General features: G+C 53.0%; 1 protein-coding gene across 1 annotated transcript in view; it reads left to right on the forward strand.

Moving 5' to 3' along the window:
• Window positions 1-23,061, forward strand: part of Mad1l1 (mitotic arrest deficient 1 like 1) — a 308,425-nt gene that overhangs the window by 173,500 nt on the left and 111,864 nt on the right. The window contains exons 11-12 of the mRNA XM_051161164.1: window positions 3,111-3,251; window positions 12,847-12,903. Of these exons, the coding sequence (XP_051017121.1) occupies window positions 3,111-3,251; window positions 12,847-12,903 (198 nt within the window). The remainder of the gene's footprint in view (window positions 1-3,110; window positions 3,252-12,846; window positions 12,904-23,061) is intronic.

The raw sequence follows: 23,061 nt of genomic DNA on the forward strand, positions 1-23,061 counted from the left end.
GTGTGTGGTATGTGTGTGTGTGTTGGCTGTTTAGTGCCTGTGCATATATGTTTGTGTAGGGGCCCATGTAGGTCAGGGTGACAACTTGCAGAACTCAGCTCCCTCTCTCTACCATGTGGGTCCCAGAAATCAAATTCAGATGCTCAGGTTTGGCAGCAAATGTTACCATTAAGCATCTTGGAGCCCCCACCTTGTGTTTTTTGAGACACAGTCTCTCACTGAGGCCTATGGCTCACTGGTGTGTCTAGTCTGGCTGACCAGCCAGCCCTGGGAGTCCTGTTTCCACCTCACCAGCACTAATATAAGAAGCACGTCCCATCACACTTGGCTTTTTACATGGGTTCTAGGAACTGAACTTAGGTTCTTATACTTGCACAGCAAACACTTTACCCAGTGAGCCATCTCCCCAGCCCCTCTCTACATTGCATGATACCATCAGGCATTTTACTGTAATGTCACCATGGGCGCTCTGAGAGCTAGGATGGCCACTGGCCTCTCCTGCCCCTAAGAGGCACTGCCCCGGAAGCCGACCATCCTTTCCAGTTGTCTCAGGTGGTTTTGAGGTCTCCATCCTTAGCTGATGGCTTCCTCAGTGAGACTGTCTGCTAGCACTCTCTCCTTGCCATTAATTACACGGTGAGCAAATTTGATTGCTTTCAAACAGGATTGTTCTGTACCCGAGGAGAAGCACTCAGTGGAAAATACCATTTTGTTTGGTACTTGGCAAGCAGGTCTTTAGGGCTCTGTGGGCACCACCCAGGCGCCTGTTTGTGCTGCAGTGAATCGCCTGTGCCTGCTCAAGTGGAGCTGAGGCGAGAGTGGCATCGCTCATTAAAGAACCGTTACCCAGTTGCACCACACAGCACCCTCACTGTGATGGCCATTCCTTGAAAAGACACAAACAACAAACTTCTTGAGTTCTATTTTTCTTCCACGCCAGCCTAGAGACACTCGAGGAGCGAAGCCCAGAGAAAGGCAGCAGCAGGGAGATTTACCGATCAATAAAAGAGACAATTACAGTTTGTTGATGAAAGGAAATCCCCCGCCCGGCCTCTCGTGGCATCGACACTCTGCTAATGATAACTTGGGTAACCAGCTCGAGACGATAAAAGTCAATGGGAAGATATAGGATTTCAATAAAGTTATGGCACTTCATAAACCTTCCCACGGAAACAGATCGCCCCCAGACCGGTGGCCAGTTCCAGCTGGATTTGGAACTTTAATTTCTCACTTATTGAATTTTTTGGCATTCACTAATAATGAATTTATGCCGAGGTGATAACCCTGCCCTCAGCTTGGGAGAGAAGAGACCCCAGACAAGGCTTTGGAGGCCCACAGGCTGAGGGGAGGCATAGTGGGGTCTGAATCCTGGTACCCCAACTCTCTTAAATAAGGGAGTTTAAGGATGGGCAGTGTTGGTGCTGAGGGTGGCTAAGTCTGGGTGACACAGCTGGGCTCAGCCTCATGGGAAAGTCCTTGGTAGCCATGGGAGTTGCTCCTGCTGCCTCCATGGTCTGAGTTGAGTTGCTCCATGGAAGTCAGTGTTTATCCCAGTGTGGACAGACCATGCAGGTCACATGGGAAGGAGCCACTGGCCGGGGGCATAGAGCAAGGCTGTGCTGGGCCACTCAGACATTTTCCAGGATGCATGGTTAAGGAAGGGGTGCGCCGGAGCACATAGGAGCCATGTCCTAGCCATCGTACCGGGACAGCATTTGCCAATGGTAATACAACCCATTTTATTCATGAGTGCTGGTTATCTACAGGCCAGCTCACTGGACACTTTGTCCACAGCAGTATTGATCCACACGGCAGCCCTTGTGACCACTTTCCTGCTGAAGGAGGATTTGAGACTTGGGGTGACTAGATCTCTGGCTGCAGAGCAGAGCGGGAGTTGGAAGCTGCTTCTTATAGAAGGAACTGTTCCCTTCTTCCTGAGCTGTGCTGTTCCCAGCACCCTCTCACTGCTGCCTATATGAATGGGCAGAGCTTAAGCAGAAGGCGCCAAGCTCATCAGCAGGGATGCCCCAGGTTCCAGTTAGAAGCACAAGGCCCCAGCCCTGCAGGGTAAGAAGCCTCATCACCTTCCACAAGGTGATGCTCACAGGAGGTTGTTGAAGCTGGGTTCTGGTACACCTGGACTTCCAAGGAAGGATTTGCCACCCCAGCTTGTGCACCCCATGGAACTCTTGGAAGGTGACATCAGGTTGGGGTGAGGAGGGTTCCTAGCCTGGGCCTGGGATTTTGGGGCTGGGTCTTCTCTACCTAGGAGTGATAGCTATGTCCAAAGGAGCCCACTGGCCTGTAGGTTTTGGGCCATACTTAAGAACTCCAGTTACAGGAAAAGAGAGTATGCAGTAAGCAGCCCTGGGGAGGCCAGGCTACCTAACAATGCTGTACCCCATATGTGGCCCTCAGAGCAGCTTGGCTCCTCACACAGGGTGGGTAGCATGTCTGCAGACCTTCTTGCTAGCAGGATGGAGGGCGCTTCCCTTCAGCCCCTGATAGGTGTCTCTAGCATCCTAGGGACTTTGGGTTCCGTTCTTAAGCATCTCTCCACTGCTAATTTTCTAGTTGAGGGTCTCTAGTGTGTATAGGCTGGCCAAGGAGGGTCAGCAACAACTCGTGCTGAGCGGGAAGCAGTGGTGGTGGACATGGCTGGACAGGCTGGTGGCCTCATATATCTGTGAGTTCTCTGTGGAGGTGAGGTACTCGCCAAGACCACAGCTGTTTCTGGAACCGTGGTGTCTGGGCATTAGGACAGGGCCAAGGGTTTTGAGCCTCTGTTCAGGAAGGGTTGGTTCTCAGTCACCAGGCTTGTGTTCTTGCTCTGAAGTGCCACTGGTCAAAAGTTGGTGCCCACCCTGGCATGATTGGATTGAGTGCTGTTGGCAGGGTTGGCTCTTTTGATCACTGACCTGTGAAGCCGAGTCTAGAACTCTGTACACCCGGGCCTCTGTTGCAGACTCTTTGGAGGTGTGCGCCGCTGACAGATGGAAGTGGGCCAGCGCCGTAAGCTGGGCACTGCAGGAGTGCAAAGCTCCCGCTGCTGTATTTCTTCAAGTTACCACACACTGTACCTGCCCTGACCTGGCCCTCTGTGTCCACAGGAACGAGATGGCATGCGTGCTATCTTGGGATCCTATGACAGTGAGCTGACCCAAGCTGAGTACTCACCTCAGCTGACACAACGCATGTGGGAGGCTGAGGACATGGTGCAGAAGGTGCATGCCCACAGCTCGGAGATGGAGGTAGGTGTGCTCCATGGGCAAGTGGGGGGGAGGTGGCAGCCATGGGGGTTGTTTTCCTTTGTGTCCTACTTGACTTCGTATAGGGCACTTGGTGGTCAGGGGGTTCCAGGCAGCAGAGGTGTGTGTCAGGGAGCTTCAGGGTGAGGCAAGGCCTCTGCCATGCTGTTGCCAGGTACTTTGAGAACAGTCTGTGTCATGTAGCCATGTGGTCCCTGTGGCAGTCTGCTTCCCTTGCTGCGTGTTCCTGTCTAGGGGATGGCACAGTGTTTTCCAAGCAGTCTGTGGCTTCTTGTTTCTCCTTGTCACCACCTGCAGTACTGTGAGTCTGCTGTCAAGTCTCATGTTGCTTTAGTGGAGTGATGATAGAGAAAATGTCCCGTTTTAAAAGAGGGGAGAACTCTTTGGCCCCTGAAAGCTGCTAGGTACTGGGAACCAGTGTAAACCCACTTGACCTCTCCCTCCTGGCTGGCCTCTGCCAGTGCAGGACTCCTACCTGCTAAATGCAGGCATTCCCTGGGGCAGGACTTCCCCCCAAAACTGTCCTGGCCACAGGGGGAGGTACCTGCTCTCCCTTCAACAGAGAGGGGCGTGTTTGCTTAGTTCTCTAGAGTGGTTATGTGACCATACAGGACAAGGCAGAAGCCTGTCTGTCAGGAAAACCACACCCCCACACCCCAAGATGCTGCCTGTACCTGCTCTGTACCCACTTTTCAGTTGTATTTCTGAGCTTGACTCAGGCTGTGACCCTAGAAGCAAGACTGTCATTGCCCACATTTTAATGGCAAGAGAGCTGAAACCCAGAAGGTCCAGGACAGAGACCAAGCCACCTGTGGACAAAGTTAGCTCTAGACTGCAGCACTGCCCACCTGCAGAGCATCCTGATCAAGGCCTTTGTCGCTCTGTGGACTATCAGCTCTTTTGGTCTTGATGCGCATACCTTTTGGGCTGGTCCTTGACTTTGGCATGATGCAGACACACTGAGAGGTGCTGCTGGAGCCAGTCATTCTGCGTAGGCAGCTCCGCCCTTTCCCAGCCAGAGCTCCTGGCTGTCTACCTGGAGGAGTGTCTAAAAGAACAGCTAGAGTGACAGGGGTGTGGCTCAGTGGTAGAGCACCTGCCTAGAATCCCCCAGTGAGGAGCTGGGGTGTGGCTCAGTGGTAGGGCACCTGCTAACTTTCAAGAGTCCCTGCATTAAATTTCTAGTACTGCAAAACATATATATATATATATATATATATATATATATATATATATATATATATATCCCATAGTAACCAAAAAATGCAGTAGCATTTTAGGTGTGAGGTGTGGAGATACGGGCTCCCATGAGGGCTCAGAAACTCCCGACATTGTTCTAACACATCTGGGAAGGTAAGGAAGCACCTTTGAATCAACAGCTGAAAGGATGGCTACAGGTCTCACAGTGGGAAGACTGGGAAGGGACAGCAGTGGGAGCTGCTGAGCTCCAGCTCTGGGGATGGATTGTGGCAAGGCTGCGCCATACAAGGAGGCCATGGTCCAGGCTGCCTTTGTGTTCCTTCTGCCCGTGAGATTCTCATCAGGCACATTGGGCCTGCATTGGCCTTTCCCGGAGGAGCATCCCTCACTGACAGTCTTGGCAGAGTGAAACAGACCAACCCCATGAGTGGTGGAGACCCCTTTGGGTCTTGTGTTCATCTTCCTACCCCCCTCTCTGGCTGCACACATGTCCCTGTGTCTCACAGGTGCCTGGCAGCCAGGAGTGCAGCCCACCAGGCCTGCTGTGAGCTGCTGCATCCTATCCCTCCACCCTCATTTGAAAGGTTAACTGAGGCTCTGGTGAGCTGTGCCATCATCAATGTAAGTGTGCTAATAGCTGTTTTATTACAGCACATTTAGCTCCATGAGAAACGCTAACGAGGAGAGATTTGCGGGTCTGTTCCCTGACACCTTGCAGCATCCCCTGGTATTTTCTCGCTGAGAGGTCCCGTCTGTGCTGCCCGTATGCATTCCCCTTAGGTCGTGAGGAGTGTGATAGTCTGGGCACAGCCGGTGTCGTGTGGTCTATGTCAACCGATCAGTGTTGTCAGGATCCAACTCCAGCAGACGCGCGCTCCCTGTCAGCATCTTGCTGTCACCTGCTCACGGGGTGGGTGTCAGGAGCCTCACTTCCCCTGTGGGGATATAAAGATGGCAGTTCTTCCTCTTGTTTTGTGTCCCAGAGCTATGAGAGAGCCTGTGGATGGAGAGGCTGGGAACTCTACTGATGTTAAGCAAGATGCTTTTATTATTTTACAGTCGTCATAACTGTGAGTACTCATGAGATTAGTCTAGGTGGGGGAGGCTGAGAAGGCCCCCCCTCCCCTGACATACACACCTTTGTGGTCCCTGTCACAGCCTGTCCTCCTGTGCATGGTCACTTCAGCCCACTCTGGAAGCAGGCTGGCCCTTAGTGATCTTCCTGCTCTGGCCGTAGGTCTGCTGTTAGCATGCCTGTAGTGAGATAGGATCCTGTGGGCAGAGCCCTGGTGGCTTTTCTGCTCACCCTGTGGCTCCATTAGTTGTGCTATGTCACTGTTGCAGTCTGGAGTGGCCATGTGTTCAGACTTGTGCCTCATTTTCACAGGAGTCACCAAAAGGCAGTTGTACCCAGTCAGTCACCGGCTTCCCTGTCTCCAGTAGAGTCCTCATACAGTGAGGCCTGGAGGAGCACAAGGTCTGGCTCATCAGCCCTTTGGGGATGTAGTATCTGAGTTTAGTGTAGTCTGGGATGGGAAGCTGGTCTGGAGCTCCTAAGCCACTGGTGTGGGGGCGGTACACCTTCAGCTTCCACCAGGTGGCAGCAGACGGGCTCACTGCTTTCTGGGCCTAGCTGCTGGCCTGGAGGGGGCTAGGGCAGGTATGAGAAAGGATGGTCCCTCCCAAGGAGGGAACGGTGGGGAACTGGGCACATCCTGGGTAGGTGTTGATCAGAGGCAAGTACCTGGCTGGTGTGAAAGTTTCACAGCTGGTGGCCTGCTCTTGAGGAAGCTGCGGGGACAGGGGTGGCCTTAGTTTTCAGCTTCCCAGCTCTACCTCGGAGCCTGAACTCCGGAGAGCACTCTTTCCCCAGCCATTTGTCCTCTCCGTTCTGTTATTTGCCCTGCAGAGTCCCATGCACAGTTGGTGCTCTGTAAGTCCCCAGGTAATGAGAAGGGAGATGGGCAAACAACCTTGCTTCTGCATAGAAGGCAAGCTCTGCCTTAGCCAGAGGAGGGAGGAGTTGCCCCTGGAGAGGCAGGTGTCGGCTCCTGGGGCCTTGGTGAAGCTGGAGGGGGTGCATTCTAAGTCGGAAGTTCTGGGAATTGAGAGTGACTGGTGGAAAAGGCCCTTTGGCCACAATGAGCCAGATCACTGTTCCCATAGCAGCCATGGAGCTTGCTGTTCACAGCCCACATGCTGGCCATCACCAGCCCCTGTAGATCCCTGGCCTAGGCCTGTCATCTCCACCCCTGACCCTTTTGAAGAGAGCACTACTGGGCCAAGGACAGCCACAGCTTGGTTATATCGTACCCTGGGGCCCAGCAGGTGCACTGTGACCATCTCAGGCTACTCTGTTATTCAAGATGGCGTACATCGCCTGCCACTTACGATTGACCTGGCTGGTAGACACATTCTACAACCTACTTGGTCTTATTCAGGATCTCTCCAGATTCCTGGGGATAGGACTAAATATCTCCTTTGCAGTTGGGGGAACTGGAGTCTGAGGTGGAGGGTGGTTCAAGGCTTCAAGGCAAACCTTCCTCTCTCTTGTTCTCATCCCATGAGCATGTTGACATCCCTGGTGGGTACATTCCAGAGACCTCACTCATTGCCCAGGTCTGAGGGCTACACTCAAAAAGGGCTTAGCACCTCCTGGGTGCTGAATGCCTGAAGAGCAGCTGAGATCAGGGAGGGCCATCATCTTGGAACGAGAGTGCTCAGCTTACTGTAGGGCAGCCCAGCCTCAACCTAGCTCTGTATTCCCAGGCCGAGGGGCAGGCCACCAGCTTGCTGTAGGTGCCAGAGCTGCAGCCATGGATGGTAGCTTTCCATTCCTTACTGGACAGCCAAATTCATATACCAGAAGCTTGCAAATGGCTCATGCCTAGAGAGCTTTAAAAGTCTTGTCGGGCATTTATTAGCCAAACTGCTTGTATTGACACAGTAAAAAGTTACATAACTTCATGGAACTCCTTTTGAAAAGGTCCCTTAACGCCTTGCAGCCAGGCAAGCATTGCACACGCCTGGGATGCAAGTAGTTTCTTCCAGGGAAGATGCGCAGCAGGAAATGGAGAGCAAGCCTTCACATTGCCTGAGGTGTCAGAAGGTGGAGAGACACATGCATGGGGACACCCCAGTGTGGGCTCTGACTGCACATCCTCCCTCAAAGGACAGGTGTGTTCTTCCCCTTAGTTTCACGGATAAGAGAGAGGGCTCCAGGGAAACAGGAAGAACACTGGTAGCCATGCTGTGCCTCAGAGTGTCCTTTGGGTGTGTGGTCGCCTCCAGCTCTGTCCACCTTTCCTCCCCTTATTTTCTTTCTCTTTCATCCCTAGTCTTCCCTTATGTTTGCCTGTTCTCACCCTGTGTGTGTTTGTCAGTTGTGTGTTCATGTGTTTCCACGTGCACGTGTGGGTGCCCATGCCAATGCTTGTCAAGGTCAGGTCAAGTTCTTTCACCGCAACCCTGAGCTCACATTTTGCTAGATTGGCTGGCCACCGAGCCTACGAGATGCGTCTTGCCCCAGCTCCCCACAGCGATTGAAGGGGCACATTGCCAAGCTTGGGCGTTCTGCCTGGGCACTGGGGATGGGCACTCAGGTCTTGCATTCTTGTGCAGCAGGCACTTCACCCACCGGCCGTCTCCCAGGCACCCTGCGCTATCTCTCTTCCTTTCTGAAGGCTTTTCTTTGTCCCCTTTCTTTACCTACCCTCACCCCAAGCTCCTGTTTTCTCTGGGGTCAACAGGCCCTTCTGTGGATTCCTGTGCACTGGAAAGGGTTTAGCCTTTCCATGCTTGGCCAGTGATGGTGTGAATATGCACTGCCAGTTTTGTTCGTGGGAAGGCAGGCAGCCACCACAGGCCTCTTCTCAGCACAGCCTTGGCCTGGGCTAACGTCTTTCAGCAGTTCTAGCACGGGGCACGCTTTGATTCCAGCAAAATCATTTCAGCAAAATAAACTAGAAATGTGGAGCCGGGAGACTCCCAGTAGCCTGTCTCTGGCGGGGCTGCTGCCATTTTGCCCGGATTTTATTTATTCCATTTAATAAAGCGGCTGCGGAGGTTGGAAGCAGATGTCACGAGTCTTCTGTCGACAGAGCCATAAATACAAGTGTGTGGCACTTGGATGCCACACGTCACCTGAGTTGTGTTTCCAGCGTATTTAATTAAAACAGATTACCACACACCCAGCTACATGGAGACTCCCTCACAAACAGACCAGCATGCTGCTTTCTGGTGAGAAGATTGCACTGTAGGGGAAGCGTAGGGGGAGAAGCTCCAAAGAGTTCAGAGAAGTGGATGCAGGATGCTGAAGAGAGGAACAGGAGGAACCCAGTGCCGTGCATGTGACAGGGAATTGCTCTGCCACCGAGTTATAGCTCCAGCTCACTGGGCCCATTGCATAGATGAAGGGCACATGCTGTAAGAGCTGAGGTCAGATGCTCAGGTCAGCTTTTGTGATGGATGATAGGCAGCCAGTGGGATCTGACCACGTGCCAGAAGAGTGCTTGCCTGTGGTAACAGTTCCCAAATGTGAGTGCTGTTGGGACTCTTGCAGGGTTTGTGGGTACACTTGTAGGCCAGGACTCTCCATCGACATTGGATCCAGTGGCTGGGGCCTGAGGCCTGGGGCCTGGGCATCTCCTGTTCCTAGTTAAGTGCCGAGGATTGCTGGGAATGGGTCTCTGTGGAGCCACTAACCCTGAATAGAGTGTGACAGTGCAGGCTGAGACCATTTGTCCCCATTCATTCCAGCAGCACCTACTCCTGCCCACAGGGCTTCCATTCCCCACTCCTCCATTCCCACCTCCATCCCCCATTACCCATACCACAGTCTGCAGCTTTGAATTCCTGAGCATGCTGCTGTCTGCTCAGGGGCCGGCTTGCTCTGCGGCCCCCAGAAGCTGAAGGAAGGTGTTCTGCCTGCCCCCCAAGTGACCTTGGGGGTCCCTGCTTTCTTGGGTCCATGTGGGCCTCATGCTTTACTCTTTGGGTGCTTCCAGCCAGGCAGGCCAGGCCAGGCCAGGCTGTGCTGTTGCAGAAGGTATCACCAGCCCCCTTCAGGGCTTGGGATGGCCTGTCCCAGCCTGTACCCACCCGCAGGTTTTCCTGCATACTCCAAGCTGTCTGTGTGCCTGCAGGGGTGCTAGATCATCAGGCCGCCACTTCTCACTTCAGGATAAAAATAGCCCTGCTGAGGTTTCTGTGCAGGATGTAATGTCACAGGTGGCGCATGTCCAGGCCTTGTGTCTGAACACACGCAGTCCCCAGGGCCTGGCTGGGGACCATGGCCAGCACTGTCAGTGCTTTGACAGGGCTGAGAAGTGTGTGCTAGCCCACCTGCCACCTTGGCCACACTTGAGACCCAACCACAGCTGTGCTGTCCCCATGTTATTGTCTGCCTCTGTGAGCCTGAGCAGGAGCTGCCGTTGCCCTCTCCAAACTGGGACCATCTCTGGAACAGTCTGCCAGCCTGTCTTCCCTGTGCATAGCCTCAAAGCCAGGCTTTGCCTCATTCATGGCAGCAGTATCTTGGGCAGGGCTGGTAGCTGGTACCCTGTGAGCTGCCTGGGCCAGCTGTGGGCAGATGAGGAACAGCTGGTGGGCTGAGGTGCTTTGCTGCTGTTTTTCTATGTAAATGTTGCTTGTCCCTCTTTGGAAGTCTCAAGAGAAAGCAAGAGCATATGGGCCCTGATGTCACTGCAAAGGGCAGGACACTAACGGTGATGCCACCACCTCAGTACTTCCTTGTCTAGATGCCAGTAACGTGGCCCCTGCACCTGCCCTTCTCCCTCTGTTGGACCTCACGCCCCATCCTCCATCCTCAGCTCTACACCGTGTCTTCCAGCGAGGCCCGAGCCATCACCTCTGCTGTCTTCCTTCTGTGCTGAGATGGCAGTTGTCAGAGGCTCTGTGCTCGGGCTGCAGACAGGGCTCTGCCATTCTGTCCCTTCTGAGAGCTGTGTGCTCATCACAGCTGGGCCATCCTTTCTGCTCTGGGACCTCGCAAGGAACCTGCTTTCTAGATGAGGACATGGTGACTGAGATGTCCCATTTCCCCCACCATCTCTTCCTACGACAGTACTTACTCTGCTGTTCTCCCGGGCCGTGCTGTTCACCCCTCTGAAGACTACCTCAGCTAGCCATGCTTGGCCTGACCAAGAGACGAGACCCTTGCTAGAGTAGCCATGTCGTGGACATGGTGTTTGATTCTGGCCAACTGTCCCAGCAAGCATGGCTCTGTTTGGAGTGAGTGTTTTCTAGTAGTCTTCTGAAGAACTTAATGGTTATCTCCTGACGTAGGCATGGGATGGAGTGCCGCTCCAGCTGCAGTGGTAGCCGGGGCCTCTTCTAGCTATTGAAGGCAGATTGTCACTTACCACCCTTCTGTGGCCAAGGCCACAGCCAAAGGTGCTGGAGTGTGTGTGTGTCCGTCCGTGTCCGTGTGTGTCTGTGTCCGTGTCAGCGCATGTGAGCATGCATGGTAAGCTCAGTGTTGATCTTTGCCTTCCACCATTTTGAGGCAGGGGCTCTTGTTCATACTGAGTGTACCAGACTATCTGTTCAAGAGCTTCCAGAGTCTCCTGTCTGTGCCTTCCGTCTCACCAGAGGAGCCCTGGGATTATGATGTGTGCTACTGTGTCTAGCTCTTACATGGACTTTGGGGTCCGAACTCAGAGGCTCACAGTTATGTGGCAAGCAGTTTTTCTGCTGAGCGATCTTCTCATCCCAGAAGTCCATTTCTCAGTCCTCTGAGCACATACCGGGAGTTGATTATGCAGACATTAAACCCCAAGGGAAAACCAGATCTGAGTTTCTGCAGTTTCACTGCCACCATCACCATCACCGTCACCGTCACCGAGACGTGCTTAGTTCCCATCCTTTCCTTTCAGAGCCCCAGCACTTCCTGGGCTCTGCCAGCCCTGTCTTCACAGAGTGGTGTTTCGCTGTTGGTCCTGATTTGCATTTGGCTAATTGCTAACCATGTTAATTACCTTTCTGTGTGTTTGCTGCCTGTGTGCGTTTCCTTTTTGGGAGATGTCTGTTTGCCTCTTTGCCTGCTCTGCTGTCACACTGTTTATTTTTTCCCTCACTGCTTTGTAGCAGATCAGTGTGTGTCCTTGAGGCCAATCAGGTGGAGGGGTTGTCAGTCTCTGTCCGCCACCCCCTTACTTAGAAAGCTGGGAAAGTGCTGCGTTTGGGGACAGAGAGGAAAGATTGTACCTTGGAGATGGATGCGTATGCCTTGCAGTTCTTCTAGTTTTGAGAGTCTCAGGTTGGACCTGGGTTCAAATCCTCCTATGCTCACTGACCACTCGTTGAATTGTATATGGTATTTTCCTAAGAAAAGCTCTCCTAGGGGAGGGTATGGTGCCAGGAGAATATCCACTGGCCCTGAATTGCCCTGGTGTTTGCAAGGTGCTTCAGCTTGTGGCAGTCCCCAAAGGAAGAGGGCCAGCCCCATGGTAGACAGAGCGAAGGAAGGAGCGCCCTTGCCTGTTGCAGAGCTGACAATGGAGACTGTTGTTCTGGGCTGGGCCAGTGCCCTTCCCGCTCAGTGAAGGGGCCTGCATCCTTGCCATGTGAGTGGCTGGCTCACAGTTGGTATGCATTTACACATGGCCACAGCAGCTGTCTGTGGCCGGGGCGTGTCTTTGCAAGCCTCTTGGCCATGGTCGTTACTGCCTGCCTAGGAAGACTCCAACAGGGCCCATGAGAATCACAGTGTTCACTCAGTGAGGACTATCTGCCGTCATAGGGGGGGCATGCTGTGCATTCAAGAGGATGGGAATCCGTGGCACCCTGAAGCCAAGGTCTGTGCTCTTTGACCTTTGGGCTCTTGCAGCCTTCAACTGGAGTTGAGTCTGTGTTTGTTCTGCTGTGGCCTCTGGCAGGGCAGCCTCCAATAGCCTGCTCCTTCACTGGGTTGCTGAAGCAGAGGCCCAGAAACCTCGGGAACGCCATCCTCCTTTGCGGGTGGAGGCCCGGTGTGGGGCTCGGGCCTCTTAGTCAGGAGACCCTGTTGGTACTCTGGGGCTAGCAGGCCAGGTATCCCCAGTTGAGGGGTTTTCCTTCCCCTTCTCAGTCTGCCAAGTAATGACTGGACTAAGGCACCCCCAGTTTTCTGGGCAAGGCCTGGGTTGACAGGACCACCTTAGTTAGTATTTCCAGAGTGGGAAACTGCAGGATTCAGGTTGTGGCTGACTTGTTTGCTCCTCAGCCCCTACTCTTACCCCCCAATGTATGACTATATAGCAGGGATTGCGGGCTCAGAATTTCATATTACCAAGGGCCTGACTAAGGTGGCAGACTTGGACTCCAATGCTGGCAGGCATCTCCTCTCAACCCTGACTCTCTTGGTCTTATCTTGTAGGCTCAGCTGTCTCAGGCCCTGGAGGAACTTGGGGTTCAGAAGCAGAGAGCTGACACGGTGAGTACTGAGGTGGGGCTCGCTTGGTGCTGTGCGGGGGAAGGGCAACCTGAGGCAGACCACTTTGAGTCCTGCGTCCAGACACAAGAGAGTTCTTACCTTTCCCTCAGCAGGACTTGGCCTCCAGGCACATCCTCCTGCATGGCCATGGTGTTTGTCTGATATCAGAAACTTCAGAGTGGAAGGAACCGAGTTAGAGACTGAGTCCTGGGGCCACCCCTTTATGATACCAAGGTGTGAGCCAGCAGGTGGCTAGGGAGCCTTTGGGAGTCTATGGCTAAGGGCTTGGGTCTGGCCAGGTCAGCCCAAGCAACATAGGCTTGTGGACACTCAAGGGCACAGGTAAGATAATGCAGGTGGGGTTTGCCTGTGGGACTCTGAGATGTGGATTAGAATTCACAAGTGGGGGTGGCTTGTGGGGACTCTGAAGGTTCTGGGTCAGGGTTGAGATTTTGATCTGGGGGTGGGAGAGACCAGACATGGAATACAGAATCAGAGAAGGTTGTGCAATACTGGATGTGCCCACTGCCCATCACCAACTGCTACAGACACAGTATGTTGTCACCAGCATCAAGCAGCAAGGTATCAGCCAGCTGATAGCTGACAGGAAGACAGCATCAGGGAGGGGAAGGCGCTTAAGGCTGTGGTCAGCAGTGGCAGGTCAGGCAGGTCTATGGCCTAGAGTGTGGGGAGCATGGAGGGGGCGATCCTGTAGATTGTGGGGTGTTATGTCCAGCAGTGAGTGTGGAGGAGGGTCTGTGGACTGTGGAGTGTAGCGTCTGTCAGTGGACATGGTGGCTTTCTTCAACTTTGGCAGGTTGTCAGGGCTAGTATGATCTGGTTCTACCCAGGCAGTGTTGGTTGTGGGCTGGCTAGTGTAGTAGCCCTATTGTCTCCACACATGGCCCCCCTTTTATCCCTATGATCCAAGTGCTCCTCCCTCCTTTAGTGATGGCCTGTTTGCTGTTGCTATAGGGGGAGCCATGGGTCAGGTTGTGGGAGTTTGTGTGAGCTGAGCATCAGTCTGCACAGCCTGGGGAGACCCTGCTGTTCTGTGCATCAACATGAGTGCTTCCTCAGTGCTGACCTGAATTGAGATGTACCCCAGGGCCTTGTTTTCATAATGTACACAAGGCCAAGAAGAATTAGAAATGAGTTGCACTAAGCACATGCCAGGCCCAGGGCTCTGTGGCTAAGCTTGCTGTTACTCAGGGTGCACTTGGCACAGAAGCATGGCTGCTTGGCTCTGTCCTGTATGTCCCATGGCACTTTGGAGGAACCATGTACCCCATGTCCATTTTAAAGGTAGGGTACAGAAGCAGCCTCCCAGTCTGGCTGTAGGCTTCTCCATCTTGGTGTGGGAATATGGGACACACTAAGTGGTGTAGTGCTAAGGTCCTAACTGGTCCTCTCATGGCCCTCATTGAAACTCCTAGGACCTGAAAAGCACTAGTGCCTGCAATCCCCACAGAGAGGGACTTAGAATCCCAGGGCCTCTGGCAGCATGGGCTTTGACTTGTGTTGCTCTGGTCTCAATGAGCTTGGCCTTCTACCCCTGCCTCATTTTTGCTTTTAATGTATGTTTGTATCTACATTGTATGTGTGAGAGGGAGGGAGGGAGGACATGTATGTACCTTGGCATGTAGAAGTCAGAAGGCATAGGTCCTTTTCTTCCATTTGTTTGAGGTAGTGTCTCATTACCGCTGTATTCCTGGCTAGCTGTCCTTTGAGCTGTCTCTATCTCCATCTATGGTTACAGATACTTGCTGCCCCCTCCAGCCCTGAGTGCGGGGCATCGAACTCAGGTCCTCTGGCTCTTATTGCAAGTGCTTTTCTCCCTGGTCTCACTCCCCAGTCCCAGCCTTTCCTTCTTGCAGAGGCTTACCCCTGGTTATGGGGTACTTGGGGACCATGGTTGTGCTGGGTAGTTTTATGTCAGCTTGACACAAGCTAGAGTCATTAGAGAGGGGGGAGCCTCAGTTGAGAAAATGAAGTCATAAGATCAGACTGTAAGGCTTTTCCTTAATTAAGTGATTCATGGGAGGACCCAGCCCATGGTGGGTGGTGCCGTCCGTGGCCTAGTGGTCCTGGGTTCTATAAGAAAGCAGGCTAAGCAAGCCATGGGGAGCAAGCCAATAAGCAGCACTCCTCCATGGCCTCTGCATCAGCTCCTGCCTCCAGGTTCCTGCCCTCACTGCTTTTGATGATGAACCATGAACACAGTAGATTCTTTTCTCCCAGAGTTTCCTTTAGTCATGCTGTTTTGTCACAGCAATAGTAACCCTAAGACAGTGGCCAATGCGAGATTCTGTGAATCATGATTGTCTTTGACCCTTGAGAGAGAGAGAAGGGCAGGTGCCACAGGCTGTGGGATGCCCATCTCTGCTGCTGCAGAGTAGGATGCAGGCCCCTGGGGCAGGCTTCCTTCATGTCTGTTTAGGGTTGGGGATGTAGCTGTCTCCTCAGGCCAGTGTTTGATCTCTGCCTTTGATTGCCTAATCTCAGGTCATTTCAAGTTGTTTATTTCACTTCTCCTTCCCATTTAAGAGGAAAATAAGAAGTGGCAGTGCTTGGGGACCTGGGACACAGCTGCTGGTCACATGTGTGTGTTTGTCTCACAGCCTCCATCCTTCCCACAGGTACTGGGAGGGGCTCAGGGGTGTCTTTGCTAGCTGAGTAAGCCCTACCCTGGCCTCAGGAGGAGCAGTGACCTGGGGTATGGTAGATCCATCTTTATGCCCCAACTGTCAGTGACCTCTGAGGCTTGGCTGCCCCAGACACCTCGCCTGCCTCCTGGCCACACTGAACTTGGTGGTGGTGGTGGTGGTGGTGTGTGTGTGTGTGTGTGTTTCCTCGGAGCATCAGGAGCTACACTCTGTGGAACAGTGTATCACATGAGTGCCTAGCCCCACCACACAACTGTAGTCTTGCTCAGTGTTGGGGTTACTTTAAGCAGCTGTGTGTTGCCTTGGCTCCCGTGCAGCCCAGGTCACCTGGCTCATTGGTTGGCAGAATGTTTTCTGTCGTTTTCTCTGGAAGCCCTTCCACCTTTCTTTTCCTGCCTTCATGGCTGCATTTGCTGCTGACAGCTTCATTTATTTCCTCCATTTTATTTATTGTTTATTCCTTATTTTGTGTTTCTTTGTGTCTGTAAGTACATATTTGTACCTGTGCATAAATGAGTGTACATGTGTGTGCTCACATGTAGAGATCAGAGAATAACCTCGGCTGTCATTCCTTGGACACTTCTGCTGTTCAAGATAGGGTCTCTCATTGGCCTGGAACATTGGCTTCTAGGCGAGGCTAGCTGGCCCATGAGCCTCTAGGGATCTGACTCTCTCTACCTCCCATCTCCCCATTGCTTGCGTCGCCACACCTGCTTCTGCAGGGTGGGAGTCAGAATCAAGGTCCTCCTTGCCTATAAGGCGAACACGACACCGTCATCTCAGCCTTGGTTTTGCCTTTTTAAGTTAGGGTCCAACTCTGTAGCCTAGGCTGCTGGCCTCAAACTCATGATTCCCCTGCCTCAGCCTCCCGGGTGCTCAGGTTAGAGGCATACTCACCACAACTGCCTCCTTTCCTAGGCTCCCCTACCCCCGCCCTGTGTTGTGAGTCCTGGTCCCTCTGTCGTGGCTTCATGAGATGCAGGTGATGTTGCCATCCAGTGTCCTTAAGAGGCCTGTAAAAGAGAGGCTCCCATCAGGGCTCCCCAGGGAGCTGTCGTGAGGCCAGCCTCAGGGCCCTCTCTGCCATCCTACTTTCCCTTCGGCTGTGGTGGTCACCTCTCCAATCAGCTGTGCATGGGCCCTGGGTCCACCCTCCTCTGGTTGGCCCTATCCCCTCCCCACCATTTATAGAGTGAATTGCCTGTGAGGTTCTTGCTGCTTGCCAACTTCTCCGGCTTTAGTAGCTCTTTTCTTTATGGAGAAGAACCAGAGACAAAGGGGTAAGTGTACCTCAGAGCAGGCAGTGAGGCTGGGATGGCAGTGGGCTGTGCAGCCTGTTTCCGAGCCCGCTGTCTTCCTCAGGCTGAGATTCTGTGAAGAAGGGCCAGCGGAACCACCACCACCCCCGCCCTGGGAAGGAGCCTCATGTGGCCTGCAGGTAGCGGAAGCACTGTCAGGGACTGGCCCGGGGATGCCTGATGCCTGCAGCTTTAGCCCTCTGCCTGCTGAAATCTGACTCCAAGCTTGTTCACAAGTAGTAGAAGAGGACGCTGTGCCATATTGAGCTAATCGCTAATGGCAGGACAAAGGCAGTTTGACTTTGTGTTATTAATTAGTAACCTCACACTAATTAGTGAGCATGAGTGTGGTTCATGCTTCCTCTTTAAATGCAATTAATACCACAAGGAGCAACGGTCCCGGGCCAGGCTTGCGTCGTTAGCATACCTCACCCTAATTATATCCGGCCAGCAGTGGCTAGAGAAATGAGGTTTTTGATTACAACCATAAAAGGCCTCCAATATTTTATAGACTTCAGGGAGCTAGAAATGTGGATTTATTTTCTGTCTTAACAGGCAGCCCCCTCCCATCCAGTGTAATTAAGCAGTCATTTCTCTTGATTACCATTTTCTCCTAATGGCTTCTCCTTGCCCTCTGTGTCTTATTCCCAGTGGAGCTTTGTGGACCAGGAGGGGCCTCTGTCCCCAGAGAGGCTGTGGTAGAATCAGTCTGGAGCTTCCGCTGACCGTTCCTCGCATTCCGTCTCAGAGAGCATCTTTGCAGATAGTGTCCCCCTCTGCAGCCAGCCAGACACTCTCTTCACAGGCAGGCATTTGGGGTAATGACCTGACAGCAGGGCTTGGTACTTAGAGTGCTCGCCTAAGCAGGCACAGGCCCTGGTCTCCAGCCCTGACACTGCATGGTATGCATCGGCACATGCATGCAACCCTGGCATGCCGGAGGTGGAAGCAGGGAGTCTAAAAGTTCACTGTCATCCCAGCTCAGGGCCAACCTGGGCTACATGAGACCAGATCACAAAGAAAGAGGAGGCTCTGTGTGTGTGTGTGTGTGTGTGTGTGTGTGTGTGTATGTACGTATGTATGCACACCCGTGTGTGTTACAGAGATGGTTTAGTGGTTAAGAACACCTGTTGCTCTTGCAATGGACTTGGATTTAGTTCCCAGCACCTGCACAGTGGCTCACAACCATCTGTAACTCCAGTTTCAGGGGAATCTTCTGGTTTCCACAGGCATTAGGCACATCTGTGGTACACATGCATCCGTGCAAGCAAAATACTCACACGTGGAACAAAAATAACTAAATACTTTTCATTTGCTTTCTTTGAGACAAGGCCTCACTGTGTAGCCTTGGCTGTCTGCTGCCCTCCTCTCTGTGTTGACCAGCCTGGCCTGGAACTCAAAGAGATCCACCTGCCTCAGCCTCTAGAGTGCTAGGATTAAAGGTGCATGCTGCCATACCCAACTTAAAGAGTGTGTGGAGTTCTCTGGAGCTGGAGTTAACAGGTGGTTGTGAGCTGCTATGTGGATACAGGGAACTGAACCCCAGTCCTCTGCAAGAGTAGGCAGCTCTCTTAACCACTGAGCTATCTCTTCAGCCTAAATTAAACAAACAAGCCAACAGCATAGACCCTGTGGTTCCACATGGAGAAAGACCTGAGGTCTGAGGACCGTGTGCAGTGTGTGGTCTCCACATCTCCATGGCCTCCCAGAGCTTTGCCTGCTCATTAAAGTCCAAGTCTGTCTGACACCCTTCAGGGCCAGGCCTGTTCAGGGTGCCATTCTGGGTCAGGTGGATGTCATAGAAGTGAGTACTGGGGACCATGGTCTTGTGTGCCCTTCCCACTCATCTAGTCTCCTCATAGCCTGCCATTGTGGTCCTAGCCAGCCACTGCCTGTCAGCCCTTCCTACTTCTGAGACTGACTTGTTCATCCTGTCTCCATGTCTGTCCTCTTGGGTTTGCATTACTGGGTACAAGGTTATGGAGGAACACGGTGTGAAGGGAAGCCACCATGGTGACTAGCACTGGCTGCCTTGCTGTGGTGTTTGTCAGTGTTGGAATGGGCTCTTTGTAGCCAAGGCCATGCCACAAGCAGCTTTATGTGCATGGCCTCCTATTTGAGGGACTCCACAGTTGAACCCTCTGTGGTCCTCCACAGAGCTGGTAGAGGAGCTGTCTGCTCCCAGCGGGTGAAGCTTCAGCCTTTCTCCCGTTGTGGGTGTATTCTGTGTGTTAGTAGGTGTGGCATGCAAACTGAGGCAGCTACAGCATTAGGCAAGCATGTCCTTAAAGACTTGCTTCCCCGGGCATTGTTCTGAAGGAGCAGGACAGCTCAGTGGTGATGCATTGGGTTGACCCTGATGCTGATACAAAAGCATACAGCACTAGGCAGCTCAAAGCAGTAGACACTGGGTCTCAGCTCTAGAAGCCAAGAGTCTAATGGCCAATTAGGGGCCCGGGGAAGCTGTTCCTTGGTTCCCAGCCCAGCTTTGCATGCAGGGAGCCTGAGAGAGTTCTATGAAGGAACTGGCCCCATTGAGCGTCCAGTCTCCCCTGCCTCATACTGCCGCCCAGAGGGACTTACTTCATCATGTGGACTTGGCAGGTCGCGCACACCCTTCTGTTTTGAATGGCCAACTCAGTGTTCACTGCCCCATTTTTACCTAACTGTCTTTTCCTAGTCCCTGTGTACCTGTGAGGGTGCACCCTGCACATGCCCACTAGAAGAAGCCGACGCCCCGCTGAAGCAGGTTGGCAGAGGCTATTCATATTGCTTCTGGACCTCCTCAGCCTTCCACCCTGTCACTATTCTTTGCATCTGAGATGCTGGACTTCCCCAAGCCTGACCTGTGAGGCTCCTCGAGGGAAGCCACACAGGCTCAGTGCGTATCCTACCATTTGCCTTCCAGCAGCTGACCATCCAACCTATCCCTCATGGGGTTCAGCCAGCCTGCTCTGCGGCAGCCTACACCCTGGGCTGCACACCTACGGAGCTGCCAGAATTCTCTTCCCTGTATTTGGAGTGATGAGCTGGCAGCCCTGGGTAGAAACTACAAGCTGTCCTCTGTGGATGCTTCCCACTTGAGAGGCCCAGTGCATTCAGCAGCAAGGTGCCCGGGAGCTAGCGCTGATTATGCAGCCTCATGTCCGCTGTGTCTCTCTCCATGCTGAACTGGAAGTAGGGAGAGAGTTCAGCTTAAGACCCCTCTGTCCCTTTACCAAGACGCAGCACCTCAGATACTTCCCTGGGTTCCGGTGGCCTCCATTCAGAATTCCCACTGTCATCTCAGAGTTACCTCTTAGAGCCCGAGATGTCTGTCCAGAGTGGGCTTTGGAGAGATGGTGGCAGCCTGAGAGCTCTCCAGAGCCCTGGACCTGGCACCATCACCACCATCTGTGTACTTGGTCCACATGGAGACTGGTATGTACCGAGCACTGAATGATGAGACGACGCAGGATTAGGTATACAGATGAGCATGCTCACACTGGTGCCCAGCAGCAGCCTCATTAATTAGAACTGCTGGCAGGAGGGGCAGGGTACTGAGCTTCTGCTCTGGTTATTACTTTGTAGACTTAGGTACTGCTCCCAGAATCAAACCACAAACCACCCAAGCCACAGCACAGTCTCTAGTGGGAGGCCGTGCCTTTCGGGGAGGCAGCCACAGCATCCTTAGAATTGAATCTCAGGGATGCTTCAGGGCAGAGGGTAGAGCTGGTGGAGCCTATAGGTAAGAGACCTGGCAAGGCTCGGGGCTGGGCCGCACAGGGCCAGTGAGTGTCTATGCCCAGCGGTCAGTGTTCTTGGGAGAGCATCCCTGGTTCTGCTGCAAGTTTGGTTTGTACCTTCCTGAGCTGCCAGAGAGCTCTGGTCATGAAAGCAGTGGGGCTCCTCATACTCGGGTCTTGGCCACCCTCCCCTGTGCTGCTGTCTCTTGCAGACAGCCTTCTGCAATTCTGAGGGATGTTCATCTCAATCACTCGTGAGAGGTTGCCTTTCTGAACACGATCAAAGTCTGCCGCTATGAGAGCCACTACATTGAGTTGCCTCCAGCCATACTAGTCAGGAAGATGAAGTTCCAATACCAGGAATGACGGAAGTGAGCTGTTATCTGTTCTCTGCCTTTTGTTGTTAATTGGCAAGCGCACTACCAGCTAAGCCACATCCCTGGACCCCTTTGCCCATCTTAAAGCTGTGCTTTCTGCTGTATGAGCTCTTCCTGTATTCTGCACACTCGGCCACTATCAGAGCTCTGTTTCAGCAATGCCGTAGCTCGTCCTGTAGACTCTCCTCACCCCATGTCCTTTGGCATACAGACACGTGTTGTGATGAGGCCTTGTTATCTCCTTTTGTTGCTGCACTCTGTTGATAAAGCTTAGAAACTGGTGCCTGATCCAAAGCTGGGAAGATCCGGCCTGCATTCTCACTCACCTGTCTTTCTTTCCATCTTCCCCTGCTTGTCTTTTCCTTCTGGTGACTTTGGTCTCACATTTCGGTTTGGATCCACTTTGAGGTGGTTTTTTAATATGGCACAAGTTAGGGCTCCAGCCTCGATCTTGTGTGTGCATGGCCACTTGTCTGAATCCTGTCCCCTGCAGAGACTATTCTCTCTATATCCAATAGGCATGGCCTCCTCACTGATACCAGCTGGGCGTGCCAGCTGTGGGTTCTTCCTTGGGCCATTGCCTAAGTTGTTATCTGTAGTGTCCCTTGGTCTTAGGTTGATGTGAACCTTGTGACTTTGTCACCTCGCCCCCCCCCCCCCCACACACACACGTTGGTGACTAAGTCTTGCCTGTGAGCTTCAAGGGATGTAGAATCACCTGGGAGACACACCTCCGAGCATGTCTGAGGGAGTTTCTGGATTGGGTTAAGTCAGGTAGGAAGACCACCCAAATGTGGGGAGCCCTATGCCATAGGCTATGGTCTTGGACTGAGTTAAAAGGAGGATGTGAGCCGAGCGTTCCTCCTCTCTGCTTCATGCCTGTGCATGCAGTGCGGCCAGCCATCTCACACTCCTGTCACCATGCCGTCCCCACCGCGATTGTGAGCCTCCTTCTTTAAGGTGCTTTCATCAGGTATTTCGTTGCAGCATCAAGAAAAGTAACCACTGTGCCCATCAGCATCATCTTGTCTGTTCAGAGTCCCCGGCATGTACCTGTGAATTTTAGCATAAGCAAGGAGAAAAGAAAGAAAACCAAACCCAGTGTTGTAAGAAAGACGTTTGAAGCTCTCGGTTTTGCTGTGCTGGGAACCTGGAGCTGAGCATGCACTCCACCGCCGTCCTCCCCTCCAGTCACTGCTTGCAGTTTTGATAGAGTTGTGTTGATTCTGTCCATTGCTTTGGAGGTTTGACCCAGCTCTGAGGGCACCTGACTTCTCTGCACCTCTGAAACGGGAGACCCCACCCCCGCCCGCAATGAGGCTTCCTGTGGCTGAAGCTTAGACTCCCGCAGTCCCACAGAGGCAGCGCTCACCCTACGTCTTGCTGCTTCCCACTGTTGCCTGTTCATACCTTCCAGGCCTGACCTAGCCCAAGAAGAGACCCAAAAGTCTTCCCAGACGTTAGAGCAGGGACACTGCTGGCATCCTTTCTCCACACCAAGGAGATGGGGAGTGCAGAAAATGTCCTGAGCCTACTTTACCACCGGAGAATGTTGGCCCACCAAACACGCCATCTCCAGCAGAGCTGAATGCTGAGGTCACCTGCATTGACTGTCTTTCAGTTTCTGCCAGCCAGAACTCAGGATGAGGAATAGGGTGGGGTCATGGCATCCCTGGCACAGAGGTAGAGTGTCGTGAGTCCTCTTGCCTGTGATGAGGCTGAGACAATGTGAATTGTAAGGTACTTAGAAAGCCAGGGCTGGGGCTGGGCTCTACCCTGGATTTTCTATAAATGACTTTGTACTTCTGAGACATGGTCTCACGAGCCCAGGCTAGCCTTAGACTCACTATGTAGCCAGTGCTGTCCCTCCTTCCTCTCCCTCCCCAGTGCTGGGAATACACCATGTACCACTATGCCCCACCTACATCTGCCTTTTTAGTGCCTGCTACCTGAGTAGACCGTACAGGTATGTGGGGCAAGCGAGAGAAGAGAAAAGGGTCTTCCTCCATGTGTAGCAGCAGGACCAGCATTTGGGAGTTGGGTCTGATAGATCTGTTGGTCTCATTAAACCACCATCTAGTTTCTTTTATAG

This window comes from Acomys russatus, chromosome 19, assembly GCF_903995435.1.
Source record: "Acomys russatus chromosome 19, mAcoRus1.1, whole genome shotgun sequence".
In the NCBI taxonomy this organism is placed as follows: domain Eukaryota; kingdom Metazoa; phylum Chordata; class Mammalia; order Rodentia; family Muridae; genus Acomys; species Acomys russatus.